We start from the raw sequence: 21674 nt of genomic DNA on the forward strand, positions 1-21674 counted from the left end.
ATACCGTATAGGTATTTTGTTAAAGAGTAATGCTACTCATCATTCTCTTATCTTTTCATAATATGACATTAGATAATTATTAGAAACTATTTATTATATTTCACTTATAAATTTATCATCTTTTTTTTCCTTTTATGGAAATAGACTTTATTTTATTTCATGAATCCGAACTTATAACTGTGACTTATTAATATAGGAAAAATTTAGATTATAAGTCAAATGACGCATATACTCTGAAGCACCCCCGCACATAAATTTTTTTATGATAGATATTGTCTTAACTTTTATAAACTCTCCCTTTACACAAAGAAAGAGCTATGTAAATACAGAACTAAACGACCTATTATCCAACGGGAGAGAGGTACTATCACGATCCTCCTTCGAGGAGTACTATCCCAATCCCTGCTCCCAAGGAGGAGGAGGACTATCACCTTTGTTATGGACACCAAGTTCAATAGCCTATTTCATTTTATTTAGAACAAACAACAAAGCATAAAAAACATAGAAAAATAAAAGACACATAGATGGAGGAAAAAACTACCCTAGGTTTACATCTCAATCTTCTTCCACCCCTCCCCCCCTTCTCTTCTTCTTTCTTTCTTTTTTCTCCTTTCTTTTTTATGCTTTCTCTACCTTAAACCCAACGCTGTCTTCTCTGCCCTATTCCCGAGACCCCCTCCTCCGCTCCTACTGCAGTTGCCACTCACCAACTCCACACGAGCATTGACTCTGTCCAAGCACCGGCAAGTCACCTATGCACGAGCATCGGCGAGTCTCCCATCCCTCGCGCCCACCGCCACCCTATCACCCATGGCCACCCAATCCAAATATACTTCTGTCGGTCCTGTCGCCGCCACCTACATAGGAGGCCTACCCAAATCTGCTCATGTGATCTACAAATCTCTATCCTTTGGTCGCCACCTCTGCTTCTCGCTTCCCTCATCCCCTTCTTGCTGTGATCCCTTTTACGTAGCCAAAAAAAAAAGAAGCAGATAAAAGAATAGAGGGGGTCACTGGAAAAGCTCAGATAAGTGTTTTCCTCTTATTAAACTAGAAAAAACACATAGAAAGTTAAGTGAGGGAGAGAGGTTCTGCTACATTATTCTACGTTAAACTAGAATAAACAAGACTCCCACCCAGTGTTTTAAATTTCATACAGTACCGGTCGATACATGCCGTACCTGCCACTGGTCCGGTACATAAATTTCACCTATTTCGTACCGGTCCAAATACTGGCCGGTGCCAGTCGTACTGGTCGATATTTTGGCTTGTATCGGCCCATTTCGACATTTACTATTTTTTTTTCATTTTTTTCAAACTACAAGCTCATTTTTTTTATCCCAATTCAGACTAGACTATTTATAATTTATATATATATATATATATATATATATATATGTATTTATGTATAATTTATTCATATATAGATTATTATTTTAGAATATAATTAATATATATAATTTATTCATATATCGACTATCCCGAAAAGGTATACGAAACGGTACCGGTATCAAAATATTTCGTTCCAGTGTCTTGACCAATACGGCATCCGATACGGTATTCAAAACATTACTCCCACCCCCTCTAGCTATTTTCGGTTTTAGAGGGTTTTAGAGAGATTGGAGGTTCTCTCTCTAAAGGTTTTGTTGATAAATAGATTTTTTCTTTGTTAAAAATATTATTCACATCAACTTATAAATAAAATTTTAATTAACTATAATGTCATTAAAAATTTAAAAGATAAAGAGAAATTTGACTTTTCATTTTCATTTTTGTTATTAAAAACTATTTATTATTTTAAATAGATATGATCAAAAAATAATTGAAATATGAAATAAATATGACATGATGTAGATGGTGAAAAATGATGGCTGTTACATAGGGTAGCATTCATTAAAGTGTAAAGTAAACCAAGAATCCAAATATACTATAATAGAGTTCCGCAGTTATTACTTTCAGTACTTCCAGATTCTGACTGTCCAAACCACAACTGTAAAAATGGCAACACCCACGTTCTATCACCGTCACCATCATCATTCCATCTCTAGATTCAGCAAACAACAGCTCAAACACCAAGCACCATCACATTCACGCCAGTTCATGATAACACCGATCCAAACCCACCATCAAAACCCCCTCCAACCATGCAAATTCTTCCCACCCTTTCTGGGCTTTCTCAATCTCTACCTCTTTTCCCACTTCTTCTGCTTCTTTGCTCCATTACTGCATCTGGGTTCGGATCAATGGGACCCATCTCCGCCTCATTCGGCGACGGTGGTTTCTTTTGCGCCATTGACGCCAGCGGCAAGCAGAATGTTATTTGTTGGGGAAAGAACAGTTCTTTTTCATCACCATCATCGTCTTCAACCTCTCCCTATTTCAACAGCATTCCCGCAATGGCAGCTCTGTCCGGTGGTGAAGGTTATCTATGTGGTATTTTAGCTAACACTTCACAAGTGTATTGTTGGAGCCCAACCGGTTCAGGTATAGATCTTGTACCAGCGGTATATCGAACCACTGCTTATTCGCATATAGCCGCGGGCAAGAATCATGTTTGTGCTATTAGGGGCTCTTATTACTCTGCTCACAATTCGGGTACAGTTGACTGTTGGGAAATTGTGAAAAACACTAATAATAGTTTGACTTCTAAACAGAGTACCCTGTTCTACGACCAGTCTATTAGCAGCCTTGTTTTTAACAAAGTTGTTTCCGGTGAAGGATTCAGTTGTGGTGGGGTTAGAGAAGGAGGGATTGTTTGTTGGGGGCCAAACTCAGCAAGTGTGGGCATTTCTGGTGTATCGGAGAATTTCCTACTCTTAGCTTCAGGGAGACGTTCTCTTTGTGGGATTTTGGAAATGTCTAATGAGGTGAAATGCTGGGCTGATAATGATTCGCATGTTTCTCCTCCCGTCGGGATTCAGTTTGTGTCTTTGACTGCTGGTGCTAACCATTTTTGCGGTATTCGCGGTGACAATCATGGGGTAGAGTGTTGGGGAATCTTTAATTCGTCTTCGGTGCCAAAGGGCTCTGGGTTTATGACAATAGCTTCGTCTGATTTTCTTACTTGTGGTATTAGAGAGGATGATTTGGTTCTTAATTGCTGGTTTGTTAATTCCCCCTCGCCCCTTGATCTTGATCCTCCATTGGAATTGTGCAGTCCAGGTCTTTGTACTCCCGGTCCTTGTAGTAAAGGGCAATTTGCTTACAATGCAAGCGTTCTTAATGAGCTGGACTTGACAAGTTTATGTGTTCGGAAAGATCTAATGATTTGTTCACCTTGTGCATCGAATTGTTCTGAGGGTTTCTTCTTGTCTAGTTCATGTACTGAGAATGCTGACAGAGTATGTACTGCTTGCTCTCTTTGCCAGAATAGCTCTTGTTGGGAAATTTGCCAACTTCAATCATCTCGTAAGATGCAGCACAAAGATTGGCATCACTTGCGTAAATTAGTGCTCATCATTGGGTCTTCTGTTTCAGGTTTGTTATTCATATCAGTTGGCTTGTGTCTTCTTCCCCGTGTGATTGCCACCCGGAAAGAAGAGGGAACAAAACGACAATTTAAATCTTGCATGGGCAAACCAGAATTCGAAACTGACGCTATTGATGATTCACAGCCTCTTCCTGTGGTTCCCTGTCCTGGGATGGCTCAAGTTTTCCGGCTCTCAGAGCTAAAAGATGCAACTAATGGGTTCAAGGAGTTTAATGAGCTAGGCAGGGGAAGTTATGGTTTTGTTTATAAAGCTGTTCTAGCAGATGGGCGTCAAGTTGCGGTCAAGAGGGCAAATGCTGCCACAATAATTCACTCAAACAACCGTGACTTTGACATGGAGTTGGAAATACTTTGCAAAATCCGGCATTGTAATATTGTGAACTTGTTAGGTTATTGTTCAGAGATGGGAGAGAGGTTGCTCGTATACGAGTTTATGCCACATGGGACACTTCATGACCATCTCCATGGTGGGCTTTCTCCTCTGAATTGGAGTCTCCGTTCGAAGATTTTAATGCAGGCTGCAAGGGGACTTGAGTACCTGCACAAGGAACTTGTGCCTCCAAATGCCCACCGGGACGTCAAGACTTCAAACATTCTTTTAGATTCAGAATGGGGGGCGAGGATTTCGGACTTTGGTCTTATTACCCCAAATGATAAGGATCTCAGTGGAGATTTAGGAAGTGATGTTTACAACTTTGGGATTGTACTGCTAGAAGTTCTCAGCGGAAGGAAAGCATATGACAGGGACTGCACACCTCCAAGTATAGTCGAGTGGGCTGTGCCCTTAATTAGACAAGGCAAAGCAGCTGCCATATTTGATCGGTATGTGACGCTTCCAAGAAATGTTGAGTCTCTGCTTAAACTCGCTGACATGGCTGAGCTCGCCGTGAGGGAAAATCCTAGGGAGCGTCCTTCCATGTCAGATTTGGCATCTTGGCTGGAGCAAATTGTCAAAGATGATTTGACCTTGTAGTACTGAGTCCTTCAAGTTTTGCACAAACTAATTGATGTCTATGTATGTGACTTCAGCTTCAGTGAGTACTGCTCTTATGCAATTGTACATTTCTTAAGAGCTTCTTTTACATGGGGTTGCTTACAAGTTAGTCTTTTTCTCCATTGTGCTTATTTCCCTTTGTCACTACAAAACAAAGAAGATGCAATTGTTACGCCATTTTACATTTTTTTTCTATTCTATGGAAGTACACTCCACAATATTCCTCTTTCATGCAAACATGTGAAAGCTATTATTTTTAGAGTCCTACTTGCAAACCTGTGTGGAAGAGACACACACCCTTCGAACTGTTTGCATAACATGATTTAATTTGCCAGAGAAGTATAAAATCAAATTCTTTCTCAAATTAAGCCCTGTCATATAAGTGGAGAGGTGTCCTCCCCCGCCAACTTGCAAATATAAGTTTTCTTATTTTTATACCTAACTTTGGGCCCCGGATGCTTTGTGAAGGAGAAATAATGTCTCTTTGTGCGGCGGATTTGCAGATAATCTTGGAGTTCTACATTGAAAAGCATTTCCTGATCACTTCAAATCTTCAATGCTTATGCAGGGCTCAGTCCCAGTTAATCAACCGGCATTATAGTGCAATTTTTTATAGTGCAGTATTGATTTGATTTTAGACTATCAGCAGAATCATTGTCATTGTCCTATTAGTTTGATTTTTTGTACTGATGGTTCAGTTGGTCCTCTAGTCCAATCTCGAGCACTGAATATTCGGTTTTCAAGAGAAAATAACATGGAAGAGAGGAAGTACAGTGACCCCTTTGGAGTTCATGGTGGTGTCCTTTCATTGTAAAGTCAATAGTTGAGTGAGGGAAGGTTTTCTTTGAACATGCTGCAGTGAGATAGATAGTATATACTTGAATCTGTTGCATGTTTCTTTGGTATATATAGAGATGTTGGTTAGAGTACATTCTTTTGGTCACGTGTACACATTCAATTGGTGGGACTCTTGATAGGCTACCGAGTTACCGTCTTTTAGCATCATATTCCTTGGCGCATAATTCTGTCTGTCATTAGACTGCAAACTGGCTAGGTGGAGGGGAGGAATTCCCTTTATCACACCTTGGATGCCATCCATGGTTTTCCTTTAATGGTTTTGGGCTCACAGTTCAGGCCTTTCCTTCCAACTGTCTATTCATCAAGATACGAAATTGCTAAATTGGTAAATTCAGGCATCAAAGAGCAAAGTGTAGGAGGAAAAAAAAGGAAAAGAAAAGGACAATGTCCCATCAACACATAAAGACTTTTCAAGATTATTTTTTTCTAGTCTTTTCGTCCTTTTGGAGCACCTATTCAAGGTTTTTATCTTACCATTTCCTCCAATGGTTATGACACAGAACTTAGCAATATGGGGCAGTTTTTTAAAGTTTCTTTTAGGATGACAAGGACTCAACTTTGCACAAAGCATGCATACTGAGAAACCTGTAAAGTTTTTGTGAGTGGGATTATGTGGGTGAGGAGGCATCCTTTCTTCTTTTTGTTTTTGTCAGATTACTTTATATATTCTGGATCACTGCTACTCTTTGTTGTATTAGGCGCCATGATATTGGACGCCTTTTATATTATGAAATGTGCTATTGGATGCTTGAATTATTTAATCTATCTGTATTCAAATCTATATAGTTTCAGTTGGGGGAGAGGTGGTGGCGCTATGCAAAGCAGGGTGAGAATCAAATGGTTGGCTAATTTATAGAGTAACAACTCATATTTTGAGTTCGACAATCATAGATTTTGACTCTTGAGCCATACAAAAGATACAATTATTGAAGTGAGGAAGAAGGTTCTCGATATGGAATAACTCCCCTAAATGGCACAATACTTCTCTTCTCATACATTTTAATCATCAATTGTTTTACTTTTACTAGAGGGAGCAAACAGCGTAAAATTTACTATCAATCAATTGGGGTTACATAATATGTATTTATATTAACTCTAGACGTACAGACATATTCAAAAAAATTACAAAAATACTCTCCGTACCATACTTGAACACTTTATATTAAAACTTACATCTTAGACACAGAACAAAAAGTCTCATAGTACTTCAAGAATCTTACTAAAGCCCTAATCCTCTCCCAACCATTGGAAATAACATATAGAAGATCATCACCATCCTCCAATAGCCAAAGAGCCTTTTGAAACGTTTGTGCTGCCTCCAATTTTGAAAATGTTTTTTTCATTCCCTTCACAATTTTTAACTTCTCCATCCTTACTGGGGGATCTAACATAACTCACCACATTGTATATCCTTGTTATTGGATCATCACAAAGCCACCATTCACAGTTAGGGTCATAATATGTAACACGCCCAACTGTAAAAGGAAATCACAGAAAAATTGATCTCTTTGAGAGGAGCTCCTCCAAAGAAAAAGAAAGACGATATAAGAGAAAAAATAGGAAAATTCTATTCCATTCATATGCAATTACAAATTTTCCTGGCAATACAAATGCTCTCAGACCATGAGCAGCTACAAACAAATATAAGGCCACAATCCAACCAATAAGCCCAATGACCTCTACAAGGCCCATAGACCCATGTCACAAATATTTTGCCATAGACTATAGTCTACAATAGGGTCGAAAAACCGGTGACATGCCATGGGTGAGTGTATGCGTCTCACGAACCCAACTCAAGATAGGGCATTATCTCTTTAAAGCTCTTCTAGTCATTTAGGAGCATGTAATAACACAGTAACATCTCTTGGGTTGATGCTGGGTAATCAAAGGGCTGTGTTGAGACGATAATGTTCTCGGATTATAAGTTGTTGCCTCTCTGCTGGCAGAGGTTAGAGGACGTTGAGGTGAAGGATGATTATACGAAGTCAAGCTATGCTTATTACGAAGTCATACGCAAGGGGTGGTGAAGGGAGCCAGGCTATGCACACAATCATTACAGGGGAGGACATGGTGCATGTGTAATAAGAGAAAATGGTTTGAGATGTTGACTTGGTTAATGGGAGGGTCTGGGGTCCTATGTTAGTTTGGTTTATGGAAAGCCTGGGGTTCTCAAATTCATGAGCTTTGTGTTTAATGTTGAAATATTGGATACCAGGACAACGTTTATGGCTTTGGAATTTATATTTATTATTTTTCTTGAATGTTTTGAGATTATAGTTAGTACTTGCTCGGTTTCCTTGTTGTTTTTGAATTAGTTCGGGGTGCTACGTACCCCAATGGTTGCTCGGTTCCTTTTCTCAGTAAATTGGTATCATTATTCAGATTTCCAGATTCTTTCTACTGCATATTTCTTGTCATCATATATGTTGTTTGCCTTGTTATAGCTCTTAGCTTCTTAACTTATTAAGGTTTTTCGAAAATCTCACCATGATAGTCCCACTACGGTTTTACTCTTTGGAACTATAGACTTTGATGTAAATCTAGACTACGAAGATGGTTTCGTGCAGGGATACTCTTCACAGCTTGAGGAATGAGGCGGGGGTTTGTCCCCATTGCACTTTGTATCTGTAGTTAATTTAGTTAACTTGATCCAAAATGACTTATGGATGTTTATGATACTGGGTTGGTGCGTATATATTTATCTCTAGTACTTAAAATCGATAGTTTAGTTTCCATGATTTTAACATTTTCTACTACAATTCTTTCATACTCATGTGTTCAACGAACAAACATACACCACATGATCACGAGGAAGGCGGGGGGTGTGACCCATGTGACCCATGCGTTATGCAACCATGGAGCCACAGTACTCTGCCAAAACAAAAGCGAGAGCTAGGGGCGCCACATCCCTTGATGCGACAATGTCCAAAAATGGCAAGATCAATAATAACTTTTAAAATAAAAAGTTTAAAGATGGATGAATAATTTTATATCTAAACAACGAAAATCTAGTAATATTATTCTCTAGATATATTGTATGAAATGCCACAAAACTAGCATTCACTACAACAGAAGATAATTTTTGGGACGATGTATATATATAGTGGTATAACATAAATATCATATATTATATATATACTATATATATCACCATATGATATATATATATATAATATAGTGATATCATATAGTGATATCATACTATATATTATACTAGTCAAAATAGACACCGTTTGAGCATTAAGTACTAGCGTTCGAACTGTACATCATATATAATATCGTTTGAATATAGAATTATTGTTTGAACGTAGAAATTACAGTTCAAACGTTCAAATGGAACAGCACATATAAGCAGCCTCTGGCTTTCTCAATCGATCGCATTTCCTTAGATTCATACTAGTATATCATTCCCACACGCCGTCAAATGCTCTTCATGCCTTTTGACTGTTGTTGTCACCATAGTGTCACCGCTACCGTCAAATGCCACTTCTAATCAAGAGGTACACAACTTACATGCATTTAATGGGTTGATTTGGAGTTATTTTGATTGATTATTGGTAGAAAATAGGAAAATCAATGCAATGGTTTTTGTCAATGGACACTGTAGCTGGTCAGAAAACACAAGGTTAGAATGCCTCTATGCACATCCCAGCCTTGAATGTTTATTATTTGTGGAAGAACGAAACGTTTTAATGATCACTGAGTTGACTCAGTCATTACTGAGTTCGAACTTCGAACCATTCAAACTTAAGTCACGCCTCAAATGGTTGAGAAACCATTCGAAGAGTTTTTAAACATTGGGTTTGAACGTATATGCTATAAAGTTTAGCAATATCCTTGATTTTATAATGATTGAAATATTATGTAACTGTTTGAAAAGTGCCATTTGTTCAAACGTGTAATGGTTCGATCTAAAGGTATAACACAAAATAGTTTCTCATTTTTTTCTTCCGCTGTAAGCTATTTTCAACTTGAAATTTAAAAAATAAAACTAAGAAATTTGGTTGTAAAATATAATACATGAACATTCACAAAATGGTATTCGTCGAGCGTGGTTGGACCAATCATAGACCAGAAGGATGAAGAGAGGGATATTATTTCATATATTTACAACGTATCTGAGTTTTATAAAGAGCTCGGTGGTGCTAATCTAGACTATCTCGATCCGAGGAGCCTCATTTATATTTTCAGTGAACACACTTGCCAATTTTTTTGGTATCTCTCGATTGCCTAATGCATATCCAAATATGGTGTCTAAGGAGTCTACAGCTACAGGTAATGGGGAGATGGTTGAAGACGAGGGCCCTGATGTGTAGGACTGTTCATCCGGGCCGAATTTTATCCTGCTCGGACCGGAACCCGAATAACCGGGTTCCCGGTTATGGTTTTCGGCCCGGATTTGATCCGGGCTGAAACCCGTATTTACAAAACCATCTATACCCGGTCCGGACCCGGATATGAAACCCGGGTTCCGTATTATAACCCGGTTATAACCGGGTTTGTATATAAAGTGAAAAAAAACCCTAGCCTACCTCGTCTGGACTCTGCAGCCGTCTCCCTCACCCCTAAATCTGTGATCTGTGTCTCACGACTTCTCCTTACTCTCTCTCCCGCCCTCTCTCTTGTCTCTGCGCCGAAAACTCTCTCTCAATCTCTCCGAAACCCTAGCCGTCGTCCCTCTCTATCTCTCCAAAACTCTAGCCGTCGTCCCTCTCTGTCTCTCCGAAACTCTAGCCGTCGTCTTCATCCTCTGCCTCATCGTCATCCTCTTGCTGATATATGTAAGTAGATGCTAGCATTTGGGTTTGTTTTCTTTCTTCTCTGTTTGTTTTCTTCACTGTTTGTTGATTTTGGGTTTGTTTTAATAAGTTTTATATTGATTGATCGAAAATAGATATGTTGTTGATAGCATACTTTATATCACAAGTGGAAAAAATTAATTTATGAAAGGGAAAATGACCTGTTTAAGTAGGTTGTTGGATCTGATGTCTTCAACCTAAATCTACCGCGGTACTGCCTCAAAAAGTCAGTTGCATAAACAAAATATGAGTAGTACCCTATACATTTTTACTTACAAAATGCATGGTATCTACATGTTCATATTAGATCAGAACCCGATTGATGGAACCTAATCGCCACAATGTCTTGTATGGTGCTGCTTATTTAGGATCATTATGTTGGTGTGTGGGGGGGGGGGGGGGGTCATAGAGTGGGATTTGAGTCATATTGTGAGGATGAAAAGATGATCATTTGAGTCATATTGTGAGGATGAAAAGATGATCATGACATTCTTGACACCATTTTCTCATCGTACTATATATGCCATTAAATCACCATCAACTAGAGAGAGAGAGCTTATAAATTAGTGGTTAACACGAGCACCCTCTTTTGCAGCATTACTACTCTATTGCAGAGGGTATGAGTTTTTGAATAAATCTGCCTCCTGAAACTATAAAAAGGATACAAATACTTGGACAAAGCAGCTGCTGGTTTGAAGACGGGATATATTAAATCATGAGATATCATCATTGATCAAGGGATCTAGATCATGTAGATCGAACTACTTATTTTTTGGGTAAATGGGATATTTTAAATTCCTATCCCAAATAACTAAATTTTTGGTAACAATGATATGTTTCATTGTTATTTTAGTTGTAAGTCCCCTGTTCTGGAAAAGCAAGTTATTGCCGAGTTCTTTGTTGATTTGGGTCTGTTTTGATGAGAGTGTTTGAATGTATTTTAGGGTTTTGTTGTTTGAATGTTTGAATGTTTTGATGAGAATGTTGAATGTATTTTTTCAAGGAATATATTTGTGGGTCAGATCTGTGCTAGCATACGTATTTTTTGTTAATCAATATTTTTTTGTGTTGATCCTCTTGTTGGTAGATGCCTTAGGATCTTACCAAGATCAGTTTTTTCTGTTCATTTGAGTGGTCTTACCCAAGAGATAGATGATAATCTTATCATGATCAAGAGCAAGGAGTAGCTGTGAACAACAACATCACATATTATAGCATATTATATAGAGCTAATAAAAGGGACAAAAAGGGATACCTTTTTGTTTTATTTTCTTTGTATATTTCTCAATCTACTAATGAAAATCATAGCACGTGACATCAATATTCTTAGATGATTTTCCCTTGCACAACACCTGGATATCGAAGTGCATCAGGCAGATGGTGAAGTTAGCTCACATAGCTGCAACCAAAATTCCCTATCAAAATTCTTTGACCAGTTGACTGCTTTGTCCTCAAATGCAATTGCTTCTACCACATTTCATTTGTCAATTCCTTGACTGGTTTTTCTAGAGCCATATTATAATAATTCGCATGATAGGACTTGCAAGTAAAGCAAGATTTACAATTTGTAAATTGCTCATTTCATTCTATTTTGTTTTTTGCAAGATCACTTTCAAGCCAATCATTTTGAAGTTGCTATTTGGTGTAGAAATTAAATCACTGATTTTGTAATTCATATATTGTAATTTGGTATTTCATAATGTAATATACAAATAACAAATAATATAATATGTAGTGGATTGTATTGTAATGCATGCATACTTGCATAGATGAATATTGGAATTTTTTTTTGTTTTACATGCATTTTTATTGCAAGGCAAATTAAGTGAAATTTTGATATAAGAGTTGATGATATTTTTCAACCTCTAAAGTGCACAATCAAATTTATTCTTTTGTTTTTATTAAAAAAAAAATCAGAGTTATTTGTGAAAATATTGAATTACATTCAGGCTTTTATATGAGTTTTTTTTAAAGGAAAAAAAAAAAAAGAAAGATCCGGACCCGGAATCCGGGTTTTGAAAAATCCGGATTCATCCGACTTCCGGCCCGTTTATGATCCGGGTTAACCCGGTCCGGATTCCAACCCGGATTTGAAATCCGGGTTCCGGTTTGGATATATCCAGATTTCCAGGTTGGTACCCAGATGAACAGGCCTACTGATGTGAATGGACTCAATGGTCTTGCTGATCATGAGGTTTGGTAGTTAGTTGTTAGTCTAGATGCTCCACCCTATGATGGGACAAAGAGCATCAAACAGGTTGATTTATCTGGTTTCTTTAATATTATGAATATTATCATCGCTAATAACATTGATCCTCAACAGTATAAGACTAAGGTTGGCATGGATCGGGCACAATTTATGATACGCACCGTTCATGGAGTGCCTATTGACATAGTGAGTTATATATTCACCCAAATTCGATCAGAGACCCATTACATTATGACAGATATATTGCCATTTGAGATTCTGATCACACGATTTCTACTAGCTGTGAAGGTGCTACTAGATATTGTTGAGCATGTTCGGAAGTCGATTGGATGAATCAACTCCTCGACCTTGTCAACAGCACGTATTACAAAGCTAGTCGAGACTCAAGGAGACGTGCACCCAAGAGATCATGGAGTATCGGTAGGTGAGAAATTAATGCAAGAGGCATCATACACTGCTATTCGTAAGGAGAATGCAGATATAATACGTGCAGAGAGCCATGCATAGACATCAGAGATGATCGATGTAGTGTGTATGGAGATCCGAAGTGCCATCTCTGATTTACGTACAAAGATTAAACTGATTTACGTACAGAGATTGCTACCATTTCTGTGACTTAGGTGACGATCAATACTCAACTAACATAGCTAAAGACACACCTAGCTGGAGTCGAGGATATGGTTAGAGATTTGGGTGGATGGTAGTGTGCATATTTTATTTGCATTTTTTTTGTATGGAAAATATTATGTATTTTGTAAAATTAATTTAATTATTAATCATCTTTTCCTTTTTTAAATTAATTATTTATTTCTATTTTATATATATATTCTTTAACTCTTGATTTTTTATATAAATTAAATAATTCTCCATAATTAAATAAGGTATTGTATTGCCATTAAAAGTTGTAAATATTATGTCATTGTTTGAAAGTAATATATAAGCATTCGAACATTTTTCCATTCGTGCCAAATCTTTCTACAATAAATTTCTGTTCGAACCATTTATTTTTTATTTGAACGGCGATTAATATAGATGTTCGAATGGTGTAATAATCTATTCGAATGGTAAGTTAATGTCCCATTTAATTTAGTGACTTAACCCACCAATTCCTCGTTTGGTCCAATATAATTTCAGTTTGAAAGTTTATTTTATTATATTCGAAAAGATTTCTGCAATTAATCTCCATTCAAACTATTTATTTTACGTTTGAATAGCAATTAACCTTGACATTCGAACGATGTAATAAGTTGTTCGAATAATAAGTCAATATCCCGCTAAATATTTTAGTCACTTAATGCTCTAATTTCTCCTTCAAACATATATAATATCCATTCGAATGTTTATTTCATTATATTAGAACATTTTAGTAAATTTTTGAACAAATATTTTATTAGGGTTGAAATTTCTTGTTCCTACATATACATTCAAACTGTTCAGACAGTTAACAACTTCCGTCATTTTTTTGGGACAGGATTTGAATTTCTTCCCAATAACTCATATGTTGGGATGATTTTTATTTCGTTCCAAAAAATAGTCATCCCAAAATCTCATTTTTGTTGCTGTGATTGGTTGAGAGCAATTATCAGTTGGCCGTAACCTCACATTAAAAGGACTTTAAGGAGTAGTTAATCTCTTTGTTGAACTGCCTAAATTTTATCTCCTAGGAATAGTACTAATTATCAGTTGGCCTATTATTTAGACAACCATTGAGGCCAACAGACTCACATGCATCTTAAAAGGTTTTCTCAGTGCAAGGGTGATTTAACAAGGTGTAAGAAAGTGATGATCATAGCGATGACTTCAATGACACGCAAATATTTTCCAGTTAACCATCATATATTGTTCTTAAAGTTGATATAACAATAAAACTACTAAGATCAACATCTCCTTATACTCATTTATAGGAATAATATTGTTTCTCAAAAATTATGTTGTCGACCCCCGAATACTTAGCGATTTTCGACATTATAAGAAAAATAATCTTTTTCAACACCATTAATCTATGCAAATAATCATTAAAATTGCTGTAATTAGTCTTTCTCAACTATTTCTACTGTGCCTAGCATTAGTTGCATTTGTTTATTCACTTATAAGCTAAACTAGCAAAAGCCAAAAATCGCTAGAAATAACTATCACTTGAGCGATTTTCGATCCTCAACAAAATACTGCCAACCACAGGAAAGAAATCAACTTTTCCGTTTGGATTGTTTCTGAAAATTTTCTACAAAAACATGAGGCTTTATAAGAGGAATTAGAACTTTGAAGGAGATAAAAGTTTGCTGAAATGTGTGGGGTTATCATGTTGGCTAAAATGTGTGGAAAACTTTACTACAATTGATGTTTTCTTGTAGAGGAATAAGCAGCAGTCACGGGCGTCCGGGCGGTTTATATCAAAGAGGAATTATCTAAGGGTCTTCGGGCAGTTTTAACCTTTTTTTCTAATGATGAGTTTCTATGGGACCATACTCGGAAAATTTGTTTTTTATCATCTCATCATCCACGACTATGGCGGGTTTGATAGATGAGAATTTCTATTTTAAATTCAAAATTTTAATCTTATTATTATAATTTTTTTAAAATTTATATATAAAATATAATAAATAATTTAATTTTTTTAAATTTTAATATAATTTTGTTAATCTCAAAAAAAAAATAATATTAAAATAATATTTTAAATAAGAAATGTAAAATCTTTTGTCCAACGTAAGATGGGATATACGTTGTACGCCCGTACGGTTGTGTTGAAGATGCTCATCCAAAAGTCGTACACGAGATATGCATACTTTGGGCGTCCAGATGGTCTAGTATCTTCAATTTTTATAAGAAAAATACCACCGTTATTAAATAGATTTTATAAAAATAAATTTATAAATTTACGTATATTTATTATAAATGTTGATTTTATACTAACGAATGTGGAGAATTAAAATTCATATAATTTATTTACATAAAATATTAATAAACAATAAATAATTAATACAAATTTGAAGGTTTACCATATTCAAATTTTGTCACGCCGAATAAATTCAAGCCAACTCAAGATCACATCAGTGTAATTTGAATTGACCTCCTACCACGGTCTTACATGGAACGTCTCCAGTCCACTACGGCAAATACGTACGTACATGGGCGGCTCGGATAAGATAAAATATATATATATATATATATGGTTTATAAGCAGGAAGACTCGTGACGCGAGCTGTAATTTCTTTGCCTCATAAAGGTTCAACATCCCTATCTGTACACAAATCATGAAATACGATATATTTCTATTCAAGAATGAATACTTTGTGTTATTACAAGATGGTCTCAATTGAAAATTATTGAATATTTATTACATCACTAATTATGGGAAAAAAAAAAAAGGATAAAATACATCAATCGAATATTAATATTAATATTATTCGAAAATTTTGATTTGATTAAAAAAAGAATTCAAAAAAATGAAAATCTCAAAGTAGATAGCCAGCTTCCAAAGCTACCCATTGCATACGCTCAAGGGAATTCGAGGACTGGCCTTCCATGAACAAATTAAATAACACACGCACACGCAAGCAAGAACCAGTGTGATGGCCGTCAAAAAAGCATGTTCATAGGTGGCCTGATGATGCTTACTGTGAGCTTAATCTTAATTGGAGTTTGAACAAATAATCTGATCGTACCCTAACGAACATACCCATTAATATTTTCTTTGTTCCTATCGATCGGAATGCTCAACTGTGATCTCCTGCCCCCCATTAGAACATTTGCTTTCATCTGCCAAGATTTACCGAAGTACTCCACATATTGGATATCCCAGAAGAGGAACTTGACACCTCCGACAATGGCGTTTGCCGCGTTCTAATATTCGAGAAATCTGAAACTTTCCCAGGTTCTGAAATCTGAACATCTAGGAGATCCGTCTCACTTGTCAACATCTTGACTACCTCCGACATCAGTGGCCGGAGCCTCAAGTTTTCTTGCGCACACAGCAGTCCCACCTTTAAGAATTTGACGGCTTCTGCCTCCGGAAAGTTCCTTTCGAGTTTCGGATCCACCAAGTTTATAAGTTCTGTAGCCTTGTAGGCTTCCCATGCCTGCAAAATTCAAGTACATAAATATATGATAGCAGAAATTTGAGAAAATTAAGGGATTCATTCACCTTATGATCATGAATGGTTTTGAAAATGATGCGTTAAAAAGCTCTGAACTTTTTACCTTCTGAACTAGCAGCTGATCCTTATAGTCAACGCGGAAATCCACGGCAGGCCGCCCGCTGACGATCTCTAAGAGCAGCACTCCGAAGCTGTAAACATCTGATTTTCGTGTCAAATGTCCGCTGATGGCATATTCTGGAGCAAGATACCCTCTTTTTTTTTTTTTTTTTTTTTGGTATTTTGTGATTACAAGAAACCCCATTAGCAACAGCATTTCAACAATGTAAAATCCATAGAGATTTTCAGCTTTTTTAAGAGATTTCAAACTTACAATGTCCCTGCAACACGAGTACTAACATGGGTACGGTTATCTCTGAGTAGCTTTGATAAACCAAAATCGGAGACTTTTGGTGTGAATTTCTTGTCAAGAAGTATATTGCTGGGCTTAATATCTCTGTGGATAATGTGGGGTTCAGACTCCTCAAGTAGAAAGGATAGTGCTCGAGCCACTCCTAGCGAAATATCCCTCCTTGCTTCCCAACTAAAGCTCAGCCTCTTCTGCTCTCCACCTTTCAATCAAGATCAACACATAACAATTAAACAACTTTTCCAAAAATCCCAATCATAATGGTACAAGAAAGATGAATATGCTCACCATGTAAGATGTGGGCAAGGCTGTTGTTTTCCATGTAGTCGTAGACAACATATCTATTAGCTCCATCAACACAACATCCTCGAAGGGTAACGAGATTTTCATGTTTGATGTCGGAAAGTGATGCTATTTCAGCTATAAACTCTCGCTCACCTCGCATCGAGTCGAGTTCGATTGAGAGCACTTTTACAGCCACGAATGAGTCATCTCGCAGCCGGCCCTTAAAAAGTCAAACCAAACAGCCTTAGGCTCAAATGCGAAAAGTCTTATGCTCTATCTGTGGAATGAAAGAAAAAGGTATTGACCTTGTAGACAGACCCAAAGCCGCCTTCTCCAATCTTGTTCGAGGGATGGAAGTCGGTAGTGGCAGATCTTAGTTCGTTATAAGAGAACACCCGGAAATTACCTTGATCTTGTTCTTCTGGATTTGTTGGGTATGTTTAGAAAAGCAAACAATTAGTCAATCAAAATTGAGAAAGATAAAATAAATGGATAAAGGAACAGGCCGAATCGACATGTTTTGTTCTTGTAATCGAGGAAAAGCAAACAAACAGCCTGTATAAAACGTTAAAAACATGAAAACAAAGATGATGATGAAAAAGGTATCAGATGTTTACCGCGCCTGCTCACGTCCGTTCCTGATGATGAAGAGAAGCAACTTGTGCAGGAGAGCTTCATGCCGTGTAAAAGATCCACTAAGTTCTGTTACACGGGCTAATCTGCAAACATTGTGGAGATCCAAAGAACAAAAATTTGGAAGGAAGTGAAATTAAGCGCAGATGGGAGGGACACGGCGCGCAGCCCAATATTTTAACATCCCGAATCCTTAGACCCCTCTCCCTCTCCCTCTCTCTCTCTCTAAACGACTTCCCAAGTGTTTTTTTTTTTTTTGGGAAGTTCCCAGGCGTTGGAGTTTGAAACTTTCTACTTTCTGCTTTTTTAAATTAAATACGTTTTAAACAACAGCCAAGTTGTCTAAAATGGGTTAGAGATCCATAAATAAATAATAATAGGGATGGGTTTAATTGACATCAAAGCAGTACGTACTAAAATTGGTTGTTCAGCATAAGCGACAACCGATCGTCCATAAAATGCTTATGATTACATATAAAGGCTGCAACCTAAGCAGCCCGCTCAATATATGGGCCCGACCCGACCCAATGCTAGTGTAAACCAATTCGATCTGACACAAGTCGGGTCAATCCGTAAGAACATGTAATGGTGAAGATGAGGGGAAGAGTGATGCAGAGGACTACGAAAAGAAGAGATCTATATCTGATCGATCTCCTTCAACAAGAAATATCCACGAGAAGCACTGAAGTTAACAATGATACTATTGGGTTTTTACCAGCCATGCAAGTAGATTTGGAATATAACTAGGCATAGAAAATGTACCATATCAACATTCTTTGGAGTAATACCCAGAACGTAAGAATTCTGATTCATCATCTATCAACATTCTTTGGAGCAATACCCAAAATCTCTGTTTTTCAGCATACAATATTCTTAAATCTCTGTTCTTCAGCATTTGTCCACCGAAGTGAAACTTCCTCACACATTCAACAAAACCTGGGAGTCGACAGCCACACAAACTTGTTGTAATACCCAGACTGTAAGAACTCAAATAAATAGAAATCAACGGAAATCACAGAGAGAGAGTGAAATCATCTCCCAAAAGAAATCAGAGAAACTAAAATCAATGGAGGGATGATGAACGAAAACTTGGTGTAATATCCACTTCTCAGCAACCAAACAAAAACTGGCGGACAAACGGAAAAACTTGGTTGGACAATGTAGATCTAAGCGTTGAGGGGGAGGAGCTGCTGCTACTAGGGTTTTATTTTTTCACTCAAGCATAAGACGTTTTTAAGTTGCTTGCGGGCTGTACGGGTCGAACCAGCTTATTAGTTAAAATCTATTTTCGGTTCGGGTCGGATTTGGTTTGGCGACGGGGCGGGCGGTTTTCATCAGGACAGTATTTTCATTTGAAGAAATCAAGATGGTTGAATTATTTATATCTGTTAACGCTTATTCCCAAAAAAAAGAAAAAAGAAAACAATGGCCAACCATCCAACGTGAAAAATGTGCACAATTAACACATGTCTAGAAATAATATATATATATATATATATAAATGACCCCGTCAAATGAATAAGATAATCCCACCCAAAAAACAATTTAAAAAAAAAAAAAAAAGGCTAAATCCACGTTTCTTCTGTTGCATGCATTCCTGCCCTCTGATTGAGTCAAAAGAAAGTTTCCAAACTTCAACTCGATCAAGCTGGTGTCTTAGATTATGAAATATGGTCAAGGATCAGGACTCCTTTCGTGCGTAGTAGATGTTTCGAAAGGCAATCTGTTTAGACCAAACAGAAAAACTGTCCGTGAAGAAGGCAAAAACTTCCTGTTTGGTCTTAAGACAAAACTTCACGTGAAGTTTTGAATTTCGATGCCCACGGAAGAAGGCAAACTTCCTAGGCCAAACAGAAAAACTGTACCTAGCCTCTTTTGTTCCTTTCTTTGTCATTTTCCTAGAAAACCTAGTAGCCCTGTTTAATTAGAGTCAAATTCAAGTTGAAATTGATTGGAATTGAATTCATTGGATTGGTGTCAAAGTATTTCATTTGTTTTTTTTATTGTCATAATAATTATAAACAGAAAGTAACAACTCTAATTATAAAAGAGGTTATTACAAAATCAGGTCAAGACTATTCATGAGGCGTCCATCATGCGCATTGCTGCTGAAGTTGTTCCTGTAAATGATGAATATCACACACACACACACAACAGGCAAGCAAGACAGGGCCAAATTTAGAGATTTAAGAACGACCCAGGAGTGCTGAGTGGGCCTGTTTAAACATATGTGATACGACCTTTGATCACCAGGGAATTTTCAGGGCAAATCCCATTATCGGATTAAAGAATATGGAGGACTGTATGAAAAGAACTTTTGACTCCTTGGAATTTTGTCGACAAATATTGTAATCTAAAGTTCTCTCTTTTGTCCGGGGCGGCAACTTGTTGGCGTCGTTTTCATGGGAATCAAAGATAATCCATATTCCATGTATATTATATATATATATATATATCATTACTAAATATTAAACGACAACTTAAAATTAGGGCTGGGCAATCGGGCCGGATTTTTTTCCGGCCCGGTCCGGAATCCGGATAACCGGGTTCCGGTTGCGGGCACCGGCCCGGAAAACACACGGGCCGGTACCCGGTTTCTAAAAACCGGGTCTTCCCGGTCCGGATACCGGATTTAAAATCCAGTACCCGGGTTTTAAATCCGGTACCCGGGTTTTTTTTAAACCCAAACCCAGTGCCACTGGGTTATTACCCTGTCTTTCCCGATCCCCCCCCCCCAATCTGATTCTCTCTCTCTCTCTCTCTCTCTCTCTCTCTCTCTCTCTCTCTCTCTCTCTCTCTCTCTCTCTCTCTCTCAACGAATCTTCCAGAAACCCTAGCCTCATCCCGTCGTCGCCGCCATCCCGTTGTCGCCGTCATCCAGTCGTCGCCGTCCGGTCGTCGCCGTCATCCCGTCGTCGCCTGCATCTAGTCATCCTCAAAAACACTACAAATCAGGTTAGTTTTTGATTAACTCTTCCATTTCGGTTCTTTAGTTTATTGTGTGGTTTTTTTAGTGGGTGTGATTTGTTTGGGTGTGATTAGTTTTTGGGTGTGATTTATTTTTGGGTGTGATTTGTTTTTGGGTGTGATTTATTTTTGGGTGTGATTTGTTAGACAGAGACTTCATTCCTGACTAATCCGAAGTAAATGGAGCCTTAAGTTTCTAAGATGGCTGCGAACTTGTAAATAGAAATAGAAAATCCTTTGATGCCATCAAATTTTGGCTATTCAATCTGTACTGATCTTTTACTCTTTTACATGGCCTGCTTTCTCTAGAAAAAACATATATATATTACATGGCCGGCTTTCTCTAGAAAAAGCATGTATATATAACAATATTTTGGTCTATATGTGATGAATGATCCAGCTGGATCTCAAGTTTTCAATGAGGCCAAGCATGATTTGCGTGTAAGTTAGGATCAGTAGTACTTGTTGGTCTATTATATAAGATGTTTGTTGGCATAGATGGTGCATTTGCATCAATTTATCAATTTAAAAGGTGATAAACACTTTTTATACAATTTTCCATTATTTGAGGGACCCCAAATCAGTTTATCTCTAGTTCCCAGTCTGTTTAGGGGACTAGTACATATAACTTGAGCCTCTTCTCTATTAAAAATACCAGATCTAAAGATCAATGCAAACTTCTCCAAAGAAATGATGCATCTAGCATATTACCATGCTTGAAATATTATTGAAAGATGTGATCATTTGACTATGAAGTGGTTTTTCTTTAATCCTATTTTAAGGTTAGATGGTTTATTTTTGAGCTGGTACATGAAAGATCATAAAATAAGCATTAATCATTCTGGATGTGTTCCTTCCTGGTTTCAGGTTGTTGCAGTTGATAGAAAGAATGGCTGCAGACTCATGTCCTTCCAAGAACTATTTTCACGAGGGAGA

General features: G+C 37.3%; 2 protein-coding genes and 1 long non-coding RNA gene across 4 annotated transcripts; 2 read left to right on the plus strand and 1 right to left on the minus strand.

The window, feature by feature from the left end:
* The first annotated feature begins 1959 nt into the window (after positions 1-1959).
* LOC122275310 (serine/threonine-protein kinase-like protein CCR1) lies at positions 1960-4661 on the plus strand. Its single transcript, XM_043084317.1, has one exon. The coding sequence runs from the start codon at positions 2145-2147 to the stop codon at positions 4461-4463; it is 2319 nt and encodes a 772-aa protein (XP_042940251.1). The 5' UTR covers positions 1960-2144; the 3' UTR covers positions 4464-4661.
* A 5224-nt stretch (positions 4662-9885) lies between these two features.
* Positions 9886-13143, plus strand: LOC122277289. The gene is made up of 3 exons (XR_006228972.1): positions 9886-10123; positions 12465-12536; positions 12631-13143. It is a non-coding gene; the product is annotated as an uncharacterized LOC122277289 (long non-coding RNA).
* A 2711-nt stretch (positions 13144-15854) lies between these two features.
* Positions 15855-19015, minus strand: LOC122277502 (putative serine/threonine-protein kinase). Of its 2 annotated transcripts, XM_043087500.1 has the most exons (7): positions 18534-19015; positions 17756-17857; positions 17444-17559; positions 17142-17358; positions 16818-17055; positions 16548-16698; positions 15855-16426 (listed from the first exon to the last, which is right to left on the minus strand). In XM_043087500.1, the coding sequence occupies exons 2-7, from the start codon at positions 17814-17816 to the stop codon at positions 16103-16105; spliced, it is 1107 nt and encodes a 368-aa protein (XP_042943434.1). In that variant the 5' UTR covers positions 17817-17857; positions 18534-19015; the 3' UTR covers positions 15855-16102. The 2 variants fall into 2 exon arrangements, with proteins under 2 accessions (XP_042943434.1, XP_042943433.1); XM_043087499.1 differs by having other exon boundaries at positions 17756-19014.
* Positions 19016-21674: the final 2659 nt, after the last annotated feature.

Source organism: Carya illinoinensis, chromosome 9 (genome assembly GCF_018687715.1).
Source record: "Carya illinoinensis cultivar Pawnee chromosome 9, C.illinoinensisPawnee_v1, whole genome shotgun sequence".
In the NCBI taxonomy this organism is placed as follows: Eukaryota; Viridiplantae; Streptophyta; class Magnoliopsida; order Fagales; family Juglandaceae; genus Carya; species Carya illinoinensis.